We start from the raw sequence: 18552 nt of genomic DNA on the forward strand, positions 1-18552 counted from the left end.
TGTGAAAAAGCTCTTACACTGACTACAAGATTAAAGTGAGTTAATCTTGATACATATATTCTATCATCTAAGTCAATAATCATGAGGTGGTTCTCATCTCACATCAATTGAACCACCATGTCTCCCTCCTTTTTAATGCTCACATCTGGTCCCATACTTATGCATCCACTTCATTCTCTTGCTTAATCTTTCAAACTAAGCTTCACTTTCATGCTGCTCTAATTCTTTTCTGTCAAAAAAACAAAACCCTCTTATTATTACTTCATGCTCTATTCACACAATGATGAAAAATGTTATCTTCACATAAAATGGGGTGAAGTAGTGTATAAGCAAAAAGGGTTTTTTGTACTCAAAATAATACATAGAGTTTGGCCTCAACTTTTTTTTTTCTTCATAAGAAAAGTAAATACACAAAAAACTGAACTTTTCTTACTATTGGCATACCCTTTTGTTCCATGATAATCCTTTTTTTTTGGGTCAAAAGTTGCATCATAATTTGTTGCAATGGGTTGCTCTCATGCACCTTCACAAGACTACAGGTGGGGAATCTTTCATAAATTTCCACATATTGGCCCATCCTTTGCGTTTGACAGTCCTTATCAACAAAACTTTGGGTCACCCCAAACACGTCTCAATTTCTTTCAGACTTCAAGACCCATCAATTAAACACTCATCTCTATCTGCTGTAGATTTGTCGCAACCAAGATCACAACAACATGTGTCTTTATCTTATATCATGCATCTTTCAATTCATGTTATTTCTATTATGAACATAGCCCCATCCGGGTCGATCATCCTGGGCTATTATTCACCCGTCGAATTCGTCATGGTTTTGTTTTCAAAAAACATTTCGAACGATAAAAGGAAAGACAGATATTTAAATCGTCTTAGACTTTAAGTTATAAATGATATGAAACTATTAAGTGTGAATGGAACTATTAAGGGTGAAGGGAACATATATGAGTATTTAGCATATATAATTTATCTGTTATGCTGATATAGCTGTAGCTTTTTAAGGTACAACACTGCATCATTGTAATTAGACTCAATCACAAAAAGTGGTAATATTATAGCATTTCATCCACATGCAACGCATTTGCTTACGGAAGCTATATAATTCTGGTTCAATCTAACACTGTTTACTCTGTCTGTTTATATTTTATACACTTTTTCCTGTCTTGTTTTCGTTTTTTATTCAATGAATCTCACTGGACATTTTATTAGTTTCAATAAAACTTAATAGTTAAAAAGTGTGATAAGAAAATGCATTATAGAGTAAGTTTCCTCTACCTAATAAAGTACACACTTTGAATAAGAAACTTCAATTCTCACATGTCATTGTTTGTTTAACAAAATGCATTGCATTTTCCCTGTGAAGCAGTATACCAAATGCATGGCCATGGATATCAGTTCAGAAACATAGTGATACTGTGTCCATTAATGAATAACCTGCACTTTCCTTTTTGTGTGGGAAGTGTGGAGCAAAATTTGGGTGACCCGGTAGATCATAGTGGTGTTTTTCTTTGGAATCAGCTAGGAAACAAAAGAACATGATGGTTTAAGATCATCATCATCATCATGGACCAGCTTCAGAACCCTTGTAAAAACAAATTAATTTCAATGTTTACAACTGTAGAAAAACCTTGTTTTGTATGCAACAACAAGCAAGCCATGTTACTGTTTTAAACGTTGTCTTAATTATTGCCTTTTAATTTAAACCTACACAACTTTACTCTGCAAACATCACATGGTATATAGGTTTCTTGAATGTCGATATTATACTAAACAACACCTCATTTCACTCGTGCCAATTGTATCTTTTGTTGACTTGGTTCCTCATGCAATCATTTGTAGAACCCTGACATAGAAACTTCATTTGGATGAGGAACTGAAAAACAACACAAACTTGTTATGGTAAATCTGTGTAGTGAATAGGTTTGAATTGTCAAAAATAAATCTGAAAGCTATCTTAACAAGATTGGTTGTTTGTTGAACTTACTGTTATCGGATTATCATTAATAGTTAATCTCATGTTCAATACGTATACGATAAGTTCACAGTATATAAAAGTGTATACAAACCTCGTTTTATAAGTTGTAAAGTTGAATTAGGTTGATTTCTTACAATATCCTGACCACAGCTTAATAAGAAGTTGGATAGAAGATTGAAGAATGAGTCATTAATTTAAATCTGTTTTTAAAAGTGTACTATGTCCTATATAAATTGAACATTTAAGAAACGTTAGTGTGCAAGGTATAGTGTTTCAGGTTTACTAGCTTCTGCTAGTTGCTATCAACAGAAGTGTTCAATTCATTCATAATGTTCTTCAACTATCCACTGAAATTTTAACTGATACCATCAAAAACTGTACTGTTTAGGTTCATTATTTTGGCTAAATTAAAATGTTTGGTGCAACCAATATTATAAGAGGTTTTAATGGCAATGTTTCAATTAATAATAACTTCAATTGCAGCCAGCTATTTTAATAAATCAGTTGTTAGGAAGCACTCTTCACAAAAGCTATCTGACATGTGTATTATTTTCTATCTGCAAATTATGTATACAGCATTATATTTCCAAACACGACACGACCAATCTTCATTGAATAAATTTAAAGTACTATCTGCTCTTGGCTCCTACCTTAAATTTTTTGGCTCCAATCTTAATGCCTCTCACTCTTAATTACCCTTAATTACATACTGACAGCGTTTTACATTATAAATAGACAAATAACTTAAAATGTTTGGTCTCTGTGTTTTCGTTACACTTACAGGTACAAGCACAGCAAAAAAAGTGAACTTTTTTAATGACATTTCAACCACATAACAGTAATGAAATAAATCACCAGCTATCTTCATGAAGGTGCTCATCATAAGAATAGTTTTACATTCATCACCATCGTTAACAATTCTCATACTGATATGTAACAGATGATTTATTTTCTCTTACTAATGACCAAAATCGGTGATTATTTGTGTGTATTATCGTTGAAGGACACTTGAACTAGTAGTTTACGTTCTCTTATAAAAGCAAGTTATGTATCTCACTATGCTTAAACCAAGACACGGTTATTACGAGAACTCTGTGGCAACTAATTGAATTAATGCACAAGTTTTGCTGAATTTGACAACACCAGACCTACTGATATGTTTAAAAACAGAAATAAAGGTTACTATTTGTTAGGAATTCAAGTGTGAGTCTAAGTCCCACATTGACTAGAAATGAGAGAGTAGAGCACTATATAAGAATAAAGACCCATAAACCCATTGCCTTAAGGTTTTGGGTTGAGAGTGGTGTCAATATCTTATGTGGTTAGGCTCAAGTCTCATTGGTGTTTGTTCTCCCCAGTGAAACCCCTCCTTATAATCCTAACAAGTGGTATCAGAGCCGATGGTTAATACCGGCTCAGACGAGTGCAGTACCAGTATGGTCCTAGTATCGAAAGTCTTCCTGGTAAGGGTCCCAGATAAGGGTTCCAGGTAAGCGTGTCCCGTTAAAAAGAACGGCGGTACTGAAAAGGGCAGAAAAGGAGTACTCGTGGTTGGGCAGCTTCCGCTGGAGGGGGAGTGTACCAATGTGGTTGAAGGGACTCACCCTTGAGGGGGAGATTGTTAGGAATTCAAGTGTGAGTCTAAGTCCCACATTGACCAGAAATGAGAAAGTAGAGCACTATATAAGAATAAAGACCCATAAACCCATTGCCTTAAGGTTTTGGGTTGAGAGTGGTGTCAATGTCTTATGTGGTTGGGCTCAGGTCTCATTGGTGTTGTTCTCCCCGGTGAAACCCCCTCTGTAAAACTTGACAAGTGGTATCAGAGCCGATGGTTAATACCGGCTCAGACGAGTGCAGTACCAGTATGGTCCTAGTATCGAAAGTCTTCCTGGTAAGGGTCCCAGATAAGGGTTCCAGGTAAGCGTGTCCCGTTAAAAAGAACGGCGGTACTGAAAAGGGCTCAAGTCTCATTGGTGTTTGTTCTCCCCAGTGAAACCCCTCCTTATAATCCTAACAAGTGGTATCAGAGCTCTTGGTTGGGCTATATTTACTTGCTTGAATGATGTGAGGTATCATTGGATACGTGATGCTTTGGATGCTAAGTTGTTGGAGTTGAAAAAGGTTCATACAGATGATAATGGTGAATGATGTGAGGTATCATTGGATACGTGATGCTTTGGATGCTAAGTTGTTGGAGTTGAAAAAGGTTCATACAGATGATAATGGTGCTGATATGATGACTAAAGCATTGCCAAGAGGAAAGTTTGAAGTTTGTTGTGAGATCGCCGGTTTGGCGGTTATCTCCACATAGTTGTGAGGGGGAGATTTGTTGGGTATTGGGCTCCCTTCCTATGTGGAGAAAAGGCCCAAAATTTGAGAAGCCCATGTCTCACTTAAACCTAGTGGAGAGGAGGCTATAAAATAAAGAGAGAGGCAGAACAATAGAGTCAGAATACACTGAAAGCCCTAACACATAGAGGGAGAGGTAGAGGGAAAATCTTGGTGCCTTTATTTGTGCTTTTGGTGGTTTATTATTGCTGCTCTTTGATTATTGCTCCTCATAGATTCTTGCAAGTTAGGGGAAATTATATCCGCTGCATTCTCTGGTATATTGTTTGTTATTGTTTTCCCCATCAGAGTGGTATCAGAGCCCAACCACATAAGACATTGACACCACTCTCAACCCAAAACCTTAAGGCAATGGGTTTATGGGTCTTTATTCTTATATAGTGCTCTACTTTCTCATTTCTGGTCAATGTGGGACTTAGACTCACACTTGAATTCCTAACACTATTTTAGTAATTAAAAGGACAAACAACTCAAGAGGTTGTCTGATTAAAAGCACAATGGGATAAAAAGTGGATAAACAGCATTGTTTTATAAGTTACGTGTTTTGTTGATTCTTGTAACAATTGCAAGTATGTCACATCCATTTCTACTACATTTATGTTCCAAATTTTCTTGACTTTGGTGGAGGCGGTGATGAACTTATGTGGAAAATTAGTAAGTTATGGACCTGAGTCCAGCTTGTGTATCTCTGGAAATAATTTATTAGATATTACATCAATCTTGTTCTGTAGTCATAAAAATAACCATGAAAGATTGAACTTCACTGGTGTTGCATTAAGGTGTGAATCAGAGTTTAGCTATTAGTGGCATAAAGTTCTTATTGGTGAGTGTTGAAACTGTTTGAGTGACGTAAAACTTGAAGTAGCCAACTCATGCTAACTTTTTGAAATAGCAAGAAAAGAAGAAAGAGTATAAGCAAATGCAAACAAATGGCATAGTGCAGTTCAGTGTTTGGCCTTTAAAAGTTTGAAAATATTACGTGGAATAGTTTATATTATTAGTATGGACAACAGATGAAAACGACAAGATATCAATTCACAGAGTGAAAGTTTTGGGGTGTTCTTCATAGCAAAAGCGCACAACAAAACATAAAATTGCTCCAAAATCTTATCCTTACTTGACACATAAAACAAACAGCAAGTATCACGCTTCATTAAATTATTATTGTTATATATATATATATATATATATATATATATATATATATATATATATATATATATATGTGAGTAAAAAAGAAAAAAAGTTGAACACTTTATGAAAAAGTTGAATGTTTAAATAATTAGGTTAACATAAACCTAAATAATGAAACACTTAATGAAGGAGTAATTATTAGATGATAAACGAATGAGTCCATTGCTAATCCAACAATTGGGTTAGATTGTGTAGGTCCACCAGGCAGGCCGATCCACAGAAAACGATTAAACTATTTATTTTATCAAATTAATTTTAGTGGATAATTTTAATTATAAATGTAAAATGTTTTAATATTATTACTTTAAATTTTTGTTTAAATATTATTTTTATTATATTACACAGATTAAATTAATAAAATAAATCAATGATAACAAAAACCGGAGAATTTGTTTGATTAAGAAATGATAAGATCCTAGAACACATAATGTGAAATTTAAATTTAATTCTTATATAAAGAAAGATAAGTTTTTTTTTTTTATTATTATGCTTAGCATAGAATTCATTTGACCATGACGATTAAATTAATTACAAATTTATTCAATTAGTTTGTTAACTTGTAAGACGATTTTGAAAATAGATATATTTATAAAAATTATTTTGGTTAACAAAAAAATATAACTAAATTAATTGAGTTAGCTTCAGTATTTATTTAATTTCTTTCAATTACTAATTTTTATTTTTTTAGTAATTTTTTTAATTATTCTCATTTTTATTTAATATTATTGTAATCTTATGTACATAATATTAATTACTATGTTACCCTTAATGTTTATTCATTTTTTAATGTAATTCAAATTAAAAAAAAATAACACTGCAAATTGATGTATGAAATATTTCATAAACCATACATAATAAAAATTGTCAAAATAAAAATCAATATAACAATAGTTTATACCAAGAAATTCAAAAGATTTGTATAAATATAGTTAATACTTAGATAAACTCATTCATATAAAATATTTGTTCAAATTAGAAACTATACAATTTTAAAAGAAAAACTGAAGTATTATAAAGTCTATTAAAAATTTAACTACCTTTTAAAAAAATTAACATTATAATTAATAGATAATTTTTTTTGTTGAATTATGTTTTAAAAAATTAAATTTGAGAATTTTAACTGCGTCCCGAATAAAATTTTATAATTTATTGAATATTCAATACATTTTTATGATTTACTGATTATTCACTATAAAAATAAATTGATTTCATGGAGGTTTATTTTTTATTAGCCAAAGTTAAAACCTTTGCTAAGTTATTTATTTAGGATTTTGATTTCTTCCGCAAAACTATTTATGGGGAATGTGTTCGTCGAACTTTTTACGAACTTCCGAAAATACTAATCAATAGTTGAAGTTTTTTGCCTCTTGTATTTGATGAAGATTTTAAAATCTTTGTTAAATTCTATGGATTTAAAATTCTAGTTAACCACCATGACTTTTGAAACCTTCATAAAATACTATGGGTATTGTGGACTTAAAGCCTTTGTTAATCACTGTGGATCTTGAAACCTCTGTTAAATATTACAGGTTTCGGAACATCTCTGAAATACTAAATTTCAAAACTTTCATAAATTACCATAGATTTCAATTTTTTTTTTGTAAAATATTATAGATTTTTAAATTATTAATATTATTTTTTTACTAATTTATCATTTATACATTCATATATATTTTTTCAAGTACAACCTTTTACATTTAATGTATTTATTTATCTATGAATTTATCTATATTGCAATAACATATAGTCATCTAAATGTTCTATATTGCATTAGCTTTTTTGCATTAACCTGATAATGCAAAAATAAACTTCCATTAAAACTATTTTTTATTGTAGTGTATATAACGTTTCTAATTTTATTTATAATTTATACATGCGCTAGTATTATTTTGTGAAAAGCAAAAATATTATTTCTTCCTAAAAGGAATTAGGAAAGTTTCGTTAAAATAAATCCTTGATTGAATTTGGTAAACAAGACTAAGTTTAAGATTTACGAACAAAAAAGTTCTTAAAAATACAACTTCTAAAATAATAAGTCAAACTTCTAAAGAAATAACCATAAATAAAGTCAATAGACATTTTAATCTCTGTAATATGTAAAAAAATCATAATGCAAAAATACGTATAAAATAACAAATTTAACCCGCATAAATAAACTATTACAATCACCCAAATAGATAAAACCACAAGCGAAAGAATTGCAAAAATATAATAAGGATACAATCTATTTCAACAAACATTTGGAGAGAACAAAATTTTCTTTGGGATTGATTTTTCTTTATATTCTCTTTCCCTTGATCCATTCAAACCATATAAGTGGTCAATTCTTATTTTGCTTCCTCCATTTCCATTTCCCAATGAGAATATGAATACCTCTTTTCAACGAAAATTCAAAACTTTTGATTTGTCAAATAAAAGACGATAGCTTTTGTTAATTCAACCAACCATTTTCTTTCTTACAACCAAAAAGAATTCAAAACAACATCTTCAAAATATTTTATCAACAAATATAGCTGAAGAAATTCACAAACCATTGATCAACAAAATCATAGATTAACCTTTGATTAAACATTGTTTTAACTAAGTTAGTAAAATTTTAATTTTAATTTTCACAATGAGGAAAAGTCAAAGTTGGTGAAACAGGTTTTCCATAAATTGTAAATTGCAATTGGTAGCTAAGGAAGCAAAGACTATGCAATGCATGGTGTAGCTTTGGTTCGTTTCAACCAAAATTGGTAGCATAACACCTCATTGCCTCTAGTCAACCATGCACGTATCATAGTATTCCGTGAAAACCACCAATTTATTTTGACTCAATCTTGGTAAAGAAAAGTTCTGCACGTGTGATCTCGATCCATTCACAAACTTCAAACTCAACACATCATTACATAAATTAGGTTCAACAATGAACCTATGCACCTTCATGCTAGGTTATGATCTTACCATTGGAAACCATTTTAATATTAATTAATTCCGAAAAAGAAAATTGTTGTAGTTACTTTCTTAAACTGCACGCCACAGACTTTAAACCTCTTTGAAAATCTACCTCACGGGTGATTGCAACAGAAATTATATTTTATACCAAATCTGGTGTGGTTGCAGCATTGGATCCATGCCAAGTGCTGTCACAAAGTCCAAACTCCAAAGATAGGTGAGTTTGGTGAATATTGGTGACTTCTAACGTGTTTTCGTTACTTATCCAATTGTTATGTTATTGTGGCGGAAGGAACTAAAAAATTGTTATGAATACAAATAAAAAGCTTGAAAGTTATATATAAAGAAAAGTAAGAATCACAAACATTAAAGTTTAACATTTTATGTTAAAAGTGATGTCTTTTATATCAATAATTCATGTTTCAATAATATTAATCATTATACTTATTTAGTCTATTTTAATAAAAAATCCCAACATGATGGAAATATAACATCAATGGATTTATGGGTTGCGCTTACTTTCGACTTTGATATCACTGTTCGAGTCTTTCGATAAAGAATTACCGAGAGATACAATACAAAATAATGAAACATGAGTTTAACTACACATAAGAGATTGACACCACCTCTAACCCAAAATATTAAGACAATGAGTTTATGAATCTTCATCCTTATATAATGTTCAAAATTTTCATTTTTTCCTAGTATGAGACTTATACTTACGTTTAGATTTCCAACACACTTGACATCCTAACACAATAGTGATAAACCACAATTATAGTCTTGTGGTTGGAAGGATAAATGTCCTCCATCTATAGTAAAAAAAAATATATTACCTTAATAACTTATGGAGATACAAGTATAATACGATGTCAAACTACGTTCTAAATAAATAAATTATTGCAACATTTTATTATCTTTATAAAAATCCTTACCTTGTATTTGGATGAAGCATTTCAACATGTTTGTATTGTCAGGTCGGTCTGATCCGTCTAGAGTGTTTGGCTAGCCTAGCCTGTCATGGTTGTCGGGTTTGCTGGATCCGTTTGGGATTGAGTTCAAAGTGTGAGATTGAGTGAGGAAAATTTCAAATTCCACCTTTTTTTAGGGTATTTGAATTTCTTCTAATTTAGCTAGTTGAAATACTTAAAAAAAAATACATGTATTTTAAATTCTTTTTAATTTCTCTATCCAAACAAAGCATTCAATTACAAAAAATTTCAAATTCTTCAAATAAATAAATCAGTCTCTTGAATTGCCTCGTCCAAACTCATTATTATTGAAAACATAATTTTGGTTGGATTTCTTTGATTTTTGGGTGCCGCATGTCGCAACTACGATAATTGGTATATAAAAGTACTTATAAATTTTTATTTATCATTTTTATGCACTATTACTGTAAAATTTTCAGCAGTATCCAGTTAAAAAATATTATACATTATCATAACGAATTTAAATAAATCACTAGGGAGTATCATTTTTCTTTATTGTGTTTAGTACAGACATTATTTACATTTTATAAATCACCGTACCTACTAAATAAAAAAAAACAACTGAACACATTATACTTTTTTAAAATATCAACATTTTGTTCTATATAGAGTTGAAAATGATAAAGATGATACAGTAATACTCTAATTATAAGGACATAAAAATTTGTCTACTTATATCCTAGATGGTTGTTGGAAAAGACATTTGAATTTGAACTGATAGTTACTTGTTTAACCCCAACAAATAATTCCAATAGGAAAAAATAAGTTGGAGATGATATATTCGTACATGGGATGGTATATTATAAAGAACCCTGTAATTACCAGAGTTTTGTACCATTTATTTTATGGATTTGGGTCATTTTCTTTTGGCTTAGTAAAAAAATACAGTGTAATTAACTTCAAAAAATAATTGATATATTGAGATATATTTCATCATTACAAAATTAATTACAATATAACTTTTACATTAAAACAACGTATTTATTATGATTTTTAATTATATGAAAAAAAAAACAAAAAAGTATCATGAGAAAGTTTGTGCAATAACAAAAAGTAATGACCCATGAGAAATACATTTAACATATAATAATAACATATTACGGTAACTATAATGTTTGCTTTCTGGTTCCGTGATATTGCGCTAAATTACCATCTTACCAAAAATTGATAATTTTATTTTTCAGTTCCAGAAAGTGTGACCCGTGAACGTGAACACGAGATTAATTTTTTTTTTAGAAACTTGATATGCATAGAATAGTTTGGTATTCTCTTATAATTTGAATTTAGTGTATTTTGAAGAGGCATAAAACAAACACCGACTACTTTAATTAAAGAAGATGAGTTTGTTTTGGTAAATTTGTTGGTTTATTGAGGGTTTTATATAAACTATGTTTTTTGTTTTTGTTTGAATTGGTAGCTTCATAGGATTCCTTTTAAGTGCCGTGACGAAATGCACACTTTAACATATTGAAAACTACAGCGTGAACGTGATTTGCTCCCGAAACCAGATGATACGTGGCTTACTTAAATACACCAATGTGACACTTTAATCAAACAAAACTGACATATGGGATGTTCGGTTTTTCCTTCCAACACCTCAAACAAATTAATTAATTAATAATTAAATCACAATTTAGGCTTCGCAAAAATCAACATTTAAGTAATATTATTTATTAAGAAAGTGTTAGTATGAAACAACCACTTGTGAATTGTGGTGCATTATTGGTGATGAGCCAAATGATATTTATGGATCAGTAATTTCTGCAACAACTTCCTCTGGATTAGGTTCTCGGGGATAGAGCAAAACAGAGACACTGGATTTCATTTATTGTCAACATTAAAATAACATATCTTTTGTTTTGGTAAATAATTTGGTTCCTTTAAAAGAAATTATGATAAATTAGTTTGGTGTTTGGCTGTATTCATTTTTATGCAGCACTGACACATGTACATGACGGTTTTGTTACAAAGATCGCCATCTTTTATTATAAGTCCCGATACACTCTGCTCTGCTGTGTCAATATACACAGTATCGAAACAAAGATTAAATATAGCTTACGTACAAATAGAAACACACATAGAGAGAGAGAGAGTTATGGGAATATATATCGGTACTTATTCATACTCGTTAAACAACTGCAGTCTGCGTTTGTTTGCACATATAGCAAAATTTGTCTCCTTTACTTTAGTTTCATAGAAGTGAAATTTTCGGTAGAAGTGGACTTTAAACCCAAATTGATTTATAAGGTAAAGTTTATATTTTATTTATATATTATGAAATGTGATTTATAAGGTGAGGTTTGCAGACCACTTATATATTATGAAATGACTTTATCGGGAATGTCTAAGACGTAAGCTCGCTAGGATATGCTCTAACTTGACTTTGATACCATGTTAGAAGTGGACTTTAAGCCTAACTCAACCCCACAAAATCGACTTATAAGTTGAAACACTCCACTTATATACTATAAAACAGTCTTATCTCTGGTTGATATGGAACTTCCAACAAATTTAGAGTTCTGCCTTCCAACTTATTCTTCCAAATAAAGTGAAGTATTATTAATTAGGGGTTTAGATTCTTGAATCCAAAAGTTAAAATATATGTTTAATTCATTAATTTTGTTTAACCTTTTGTTAGAATTCTCTTTGTTTCAATGGGTATATTTCTTGGAAATTGTTGGAAGTTTCACGATCAGAGATAAACTTAATTTACAATATGTAAATAGATGTAAATCTCATCTGACAAAATGATTTTGTAAGATTGAATTAGATTTAAAATTTACATTTTAACATACACACACACACACACACACACACACACATATATATATATATATATATATATATATATATATATATATATATATTTGAGTATTTTTTTTAGATCTCCACGTTAACTAAAAATAAAATAAAATAATATTATATAAACGGGTGCAAACCTCTTTAGTTTCAAGTTGGTTTTGTAAAGTTGAGTTATCAATATGGTATCAAAGTCATATTAAAGTCTATCATAATAAATTTTTTTATTTATTGAGTGTTTATGGAACCGCTTACATATTCAGTATAAGGTCAAATTATAGTATACAAATAAGTATAAATCAATTTTGTAAGATTGAATTAGGTTTAAAGTTCATACTTGAAAAGAGAGGTAAAATAACAGTAGCTTAAAATATAATTTAAAAAACATAAAATATTTTGAGAGATCGAAAACATTTTTGTGGGTTGGTCTAATTCTACTTAAGTAGGTGGTGGGTACGTATATGGTGTTAGAGTATTGGAATTGGAAAGATATTTAAAATGAAGTTTCTTAGGATACCTTTGAGAGCAATGGAGGAGCATGGTTAGGCTATCATCGTCATCGTCAATTCATGACGGATGGGCTTATCCTATATCAGCCAAAACATTAACCTTAAATAATGCCAATATTCCAGCTGGAAAACAACATGTTGAGTGAACAAGGAAGCAACATTATACTCATACAAAATTCGCGACCCAATATTATTCACTTGTCTTCTAGCTATATTTCCATTTTATTTTTCTCACGTCTTTCGGTGATATAAATACTCATCGGAATCTACATAAAAAAAAAAATTCACAAAATCTTCATGCATGTAACTAACTACATTTACAAAAGCATATATTTCACATACATTTGGTTAGATCCTGAAATTCTACTTTCCGACGAAAAAAAGGAAAATAATTATAATGTCTAGGAGATCTTGTGCAACACCTCATTGTGCATGTTAGGTCCCTTGTGAGGACTAATAAACAAAAGAGAAAAAAAAAAATAGTACATCGCTTGATCCAGAAGCTTGAGAAAAAGACAGATTGGAAAACTGGAAAGAAAACCTTAACGCGTATCATGAACTCTTCTTACGCTTTGGATCTGCGAACCTGGTGTTGATCTATATCTCAGAAACAGAATAAAGCACGTTGGTTATGTTGTATTAAAATGAAAAGGTGATAGAAGAAACGAAAGGTCGCAATTGTATATTAACTTTGACGTGAAGAAGAGTAAAGTGGTGGTTAAGCAGGTAAAGACTAAGAATGTTGAAGTTTTGTCTGTTTTCTCGTAAAACTCTACTAACTACTGTTTCTGTGCTTATGTGTATAAAAAAAGAAAATATATATATAGATGCAGTAATGAAGCAGTTACCTGGGTCTTCTGCAGGGCGCAGTCACAATCATTGTGAAAACCTATCTGCACGTGCCAACCTGAGCCATTCTCATAGGGATCAATGACATAACTGGAGCCATGTACGTATAAGTCAAAAACCAAGTACATATATATAAATATTAGTATCGTGGGAAAATAGTCAAATAAGAAAATTAGTATCTAATGTAATTAACTTCAATTTCTTTATATATACACTCTGGACTTATTTGGAAAAGTTCTTTCAGTGAGTTTTTTATTTTATTTTTTTATATCGGGGAGAAGAGAAAAGTGTAGATTAGATAAGAGAAGTAGAAGTTAAAGAAGTAGAAGATGGAAGAAGAAGAATAGAAAGATATGATAAGCGGTGAAAAGGAAGGTTATAAATGTGTGTAGTAAGTAGACAGTGCACGTGGGAAGATTGATTTGATGATGGGTTGGTATTTGGTAAACCCAATCGAGAATTAGAAAAAAAAAATATTTATATTTAGAAAATAATAGAGAAAATGAGAGTAGCTGGGCGTATTGAAGACTCTAACATGGTATCCTATGCTCATGCTCTATTCATTCACTCTAATCATATCAGAAAGAAGAGAGAGAAAAAAAAAAAAGGCACAGAAAGATAGGTGATACCTGCTTATGTTCTTTGCATGTGCACGCGCATCCCTCTTCTCTTCTCTTCCACCTTTCCGCAACAGACAAACACATGTTAATGCCATATTACAGGGGACACTATCTATTATTATAATCCCTCTCTTTTTCCACCCAAATTACTCTTTCACTACTTAATCCCAAAATTAACCACCTCATTAATCCCAAAACCCATTTCTTAATCATGTAAATTTCCCTCACCTTATTTATTTCTACAAGGATCAGAGAGAGACTCAGTGGGCTCGCTATTAAACATGTATAACTACCAAAAAAAAACATCAAACAAACATATATGCATACATTAATTACGATACACTCGTCAAATTCAAGTTGTTGCTCAATTATATAAACTTTCAGAGTTTTTTCTTTTCTTTTTCTTTCTTATCACCGTATAAAGTTTGATGCTATACGTCTACATTCAACAATAAGACTTAAATCACATCAACATGTTGTACATTCTTTGCGTTTATTTTTCCATGCATATAAAACAAGTGTAAAGATGTAGGCCATAAATTAATTTTGCAAACAAAGTGACAATCACTCACAAATCTGAATCATGTGTATATAGCGAGATGTCAAATCTTAATTTTGTTGCATACGAAAACACGTAATAGAAATACTTTAAATTAATAATAAATAAATAAAAAAACGCTGGATTGACTAGAGTCCACCCTTTTGTGGCGTGGAACACGACTTTAACTTATCTTGGTCATCACCCGTTAGAGACGGTAAGTTAAAAACAAAGAAAAAAAAGTTTGATTAATTTTAACGATATAGTAAAATAAGTAATGAAATGAGTTTTTCTTAACTCAGCGATTATTAATGTAAAGTAATTTAATCTTATCTGGCAAAATTTAAAAAAAAAAATTGTACGGGACATTTGAACTAGGTATGTTTAATTAAAAAGGGTGTTATATATTATATATAGGTTAATAAGCATGGCGAGTGTGAATAATGATGGAAACTGAAAAGTAAAAGAAAAACGGACAGAGTACACCGAAACACTTTGCCTAAAAACTAAGCAGAGAAATAAAAAGGAAAACGAGTGGAGGTTGTTGATGACGCGCCTTCGGGAGAGCGTGGTGACGGTACCATGCGACAATAGCTATCCTTTTGCCTATAACGTAACATGTACGTTCCACTATTCACTATTCGTAAAAGCAATGGGCCGTGACATCCGTTCAGGAAACTCTGTTTTATCTCCTGCACCCAACACTATCTAATATAAATAATACAAAAGGGTATAATTGTCCAAAAAACTCAAACATTTACACGCGGAGTTTTCCCATTTGTCCTTCACCAAACTCTGTGCTATTTCACGGAACATAAAAATGCCCTCGGATGTGAATTTTTTCATACATGGTATGAAATGAAGGCCAGAAAAGAAAGAAACCGGCACAGCAGCAAACTGGTTTATTCTGTGGTAAAAATGGTAACAAGTCCTGGAGGATATCATTTGAAGAACCAAACACCATATTTTTTTTCATTACAATTATTATTAATGTATCCAAATAAAGCAACAGAAAATTGAACCTCGTTATTGTCGTAATTAACCTCGTTTTACATAGAAAGTGGTTTATGAAAATATATTCCCGAGAGGAGGATTTAAGGAAGTAATTAGACGCAGTTAAGAGTTTTTAGTGCATAATATTAATTGACGATAAATGAGATTAGTTAAGGGTTGGTTGAATTTGCGTCTAGTTTGGCAACTCTCTAACTCTAGACTCACATGGCTAAACCATTAATTGTTCCAACCTAACGCAGATGATGAAAAAACGACAGTGCAAGAAACAAGAAAGTCCAGTTTAATTTACGCAACAGTTACTGATAAGAGATTAAATGAGAAGAGAGTGAGGTAAAAAAATAAAAATAATAATAATAAAATTGTAATAAAGTTGCGTGAGTGTGAAATTAAAGGAGTTAGTGATGGAGATGCCCCATTAGGCTTACCCCACCCCAACCAAAAACACTTATCACTCTCTTTCTCTTCCTACCATTCTTTACAGTGTTTCTCGCTCTAATCCTACCCTTCTCTCTTTCTCTCTCCTCCTCATCTTCAAACCCTTCTAACGCACGCTTTCAAAGCTTTCCGTAAAGTTTTTCAACCCCCAAACCCTGTCTATATAAACACCAACAAACGCAGTTTCACGCACTTCACGTTGAGTAAATTTTTTCTCTCATCCGCTTTCCCACCAACATCGAAACCATGTCCACCGACTTCCACCTCCACCACGACTTGCCCAAGCTCCGAATCGCCGCCGTCAAAATCGACGACGTCCCCTCCGACCACCACCTCGACGCCCTCGTCTCCTCCTCGGTCGTCACGAGAGCAGACAACCAAACCCACGAAGAGGAAACCGTCGCCGTCGCCGTCACCGTCGCCGTACCCGACGACGAACCCGCCGCCGCCGAAGAGGACTTGAGCTACCGCACCCCGACGTCGAAGGAGAGCAAAATCCCGGCGATCATGAGCTGCCCGCCGGCGCCGCGGAAGCCGAAGGCCTTCGCCTCGTGCAAAAGAAAGCTTTTTGACGACTTTCAGTTCTTCGATGTGACGAATAAGGAGGACATGGACGCGTTTTTCAGATCCACTTTTCCCAAGAGGAGCTGCACCTGTACATGAACACTTCAACCTTAGCTCCCTCCAACACCCACACCTCGGACCCTGCTAAACTCCGTAAATTACACAATTTTTTTTATCCAATCCCACTTCTTTTGCTCAATTTCTTCCTTCTTTTTCTTTCTTTAATTTTGGTTTTTTTATATGTTATATATATATATATTTCACTTTGTATAAGATGTGAAATATTGGATCCCCAATCGTATATGTTCATTAATCCAATCAACATAGCGTTGAAAATTCTCTCCGATTTCCAGAATCTGCAATTCCCTTCCCCTTACCCTGAAATTTCACGGTTTTGTTTGTTCGGATTGCGGCGGTTCTTGTCTGTGTGTGAAATTTTCCTTTTTTCTCGCATATACGAATCCGGTGAGTGATCTTGGTGATCCAAGAAATAGAAGCGAGAATTTAGCGAAATTGGGGTTGAATTATGGGCGGTGTGGTGTTTAATTTAGTGGGTTTGTTGGTTGATTGAAGAAAGTGTTAGATTAATTGAATGTTAGGGAAAGTGGAAGAAGACAGGGTGGATGAGGTGGGTGGGTAGTGTTACGTAATGGAATTGATGAGTGCTAGTTGGATAGGGTTCTGAAATTACATGGTAAATTGTTACCTATGTGCGTATGTGGTCTGACAAATATGCATGAATGTGTACAATAAGGTCAAGTATTTGACACAGCTTTGGGATTGATGAAACAACTTTTTATTTTGTCTGCGATAGAGATTGCGGAATGGAATAAATAACAGGAAATGGAAGAGATAAGCGGTGAGAAGAGACGTGGATTTTTTTAACCTCTACCAATTTTTTTTTGTCCTTTTCACCAAATTAATACTACTTTTCTACATCGATCACAATTATATTTATTAGACGCCATTTTTGAATTTTATCCCTAAACGTGGAATTCAATCATTTTTTTTCCAGGATTTACTGGGACACTCTTTTTTTTCTTTTCTTTTTATTGCTACTCAGGATTTCATCTATATCTATTCTACCAGCTCATCACCTAATAATTAAAAATTTCTTCTGCTTCCATTTCTTTTTAATATTTCTTTTTAAGATCCCCATATCAATAAAATCCATGCTAACAATATTTTTACGCCTCGATACATGGGTAAACTAATTTCTTTATATAAACAAATATTGACCGCACAATATTTCAGTATTAAATATAATTAAGTCAATTATTTCTCTCGTTTATTTATGTATACAGAGAATAAATTAGGCTCATATTTCATCACAGTTGAAATTTCCTTATCAGTATAGAATTTTGTTAGTTTGAAAGTGTAATTCAGACCATGACATATCTCAAATTTAGTTTGTAAATGTATTTCATAACAGTTGAAATTTCCCTATCGATATAGAATTTTGTTACTTTGTAACTGTGATTTGTTCTAATTTTGGTGAGATATCGAATCCTTTCCTTTTTCTTGACAAAAAAAAAAGTTGCCATTAATATACTCTTTCAAAACTTTAGCATTGGATTAAACTGATAGATAAGTTCTTACGTTACGTCATATAACATCTAACTAAGATTATATAAATTATGTGTAAATAGAATATTATATGCATAGAAAATATTTTGTAAACTAGTATGTGTACGCATATATAGGTGTGTATATGTTTTATTTATACATAGGATTTGTGATTTAGAAAAATGCATTATACATA

The 18552-nt window shown here is 31.9% G+C and overlaps 1 protein-coding gene across 1 annotated transcript; it reads left to right on the top strand.

Annotated features, from left to right (window-relative positions):
* Positions 1-16296: 16296 nt before the first annotated feature.
* Positions 16297-17136, top strand: LOC114189992 (uncharacterized). The gene has a single exon (XM_028078726.2). The coding sequence runs from the start codon at positions 16473-16475 to the stop codon at positions 16887-16889; it is 417 nt and encodes a 138-aa protein (XP_027934527.1). The 5' UTR covers positions 16297-16472; the 3' UTR covers positions 16890-17136.
* The last annotated feature ends 1416 nt before the right edge of the window (positions 17137-18552 follow it).

This window comes from Vigna unguiculata, chromosome 7 (assembly GCF_037176805.1).
Source record: "Vigna unguiculata cultivar grain cowpea cultivar isolate G323 ecotype 2 chromosome 7, ASM3717680v1, whole genome shotgun sequence".
NCBI lineage: Eukaryota > Viridiplantae > Streptophyta > Magnoliopsida > Fabales > Fabaceae > Vigna > Vigna unguiculata.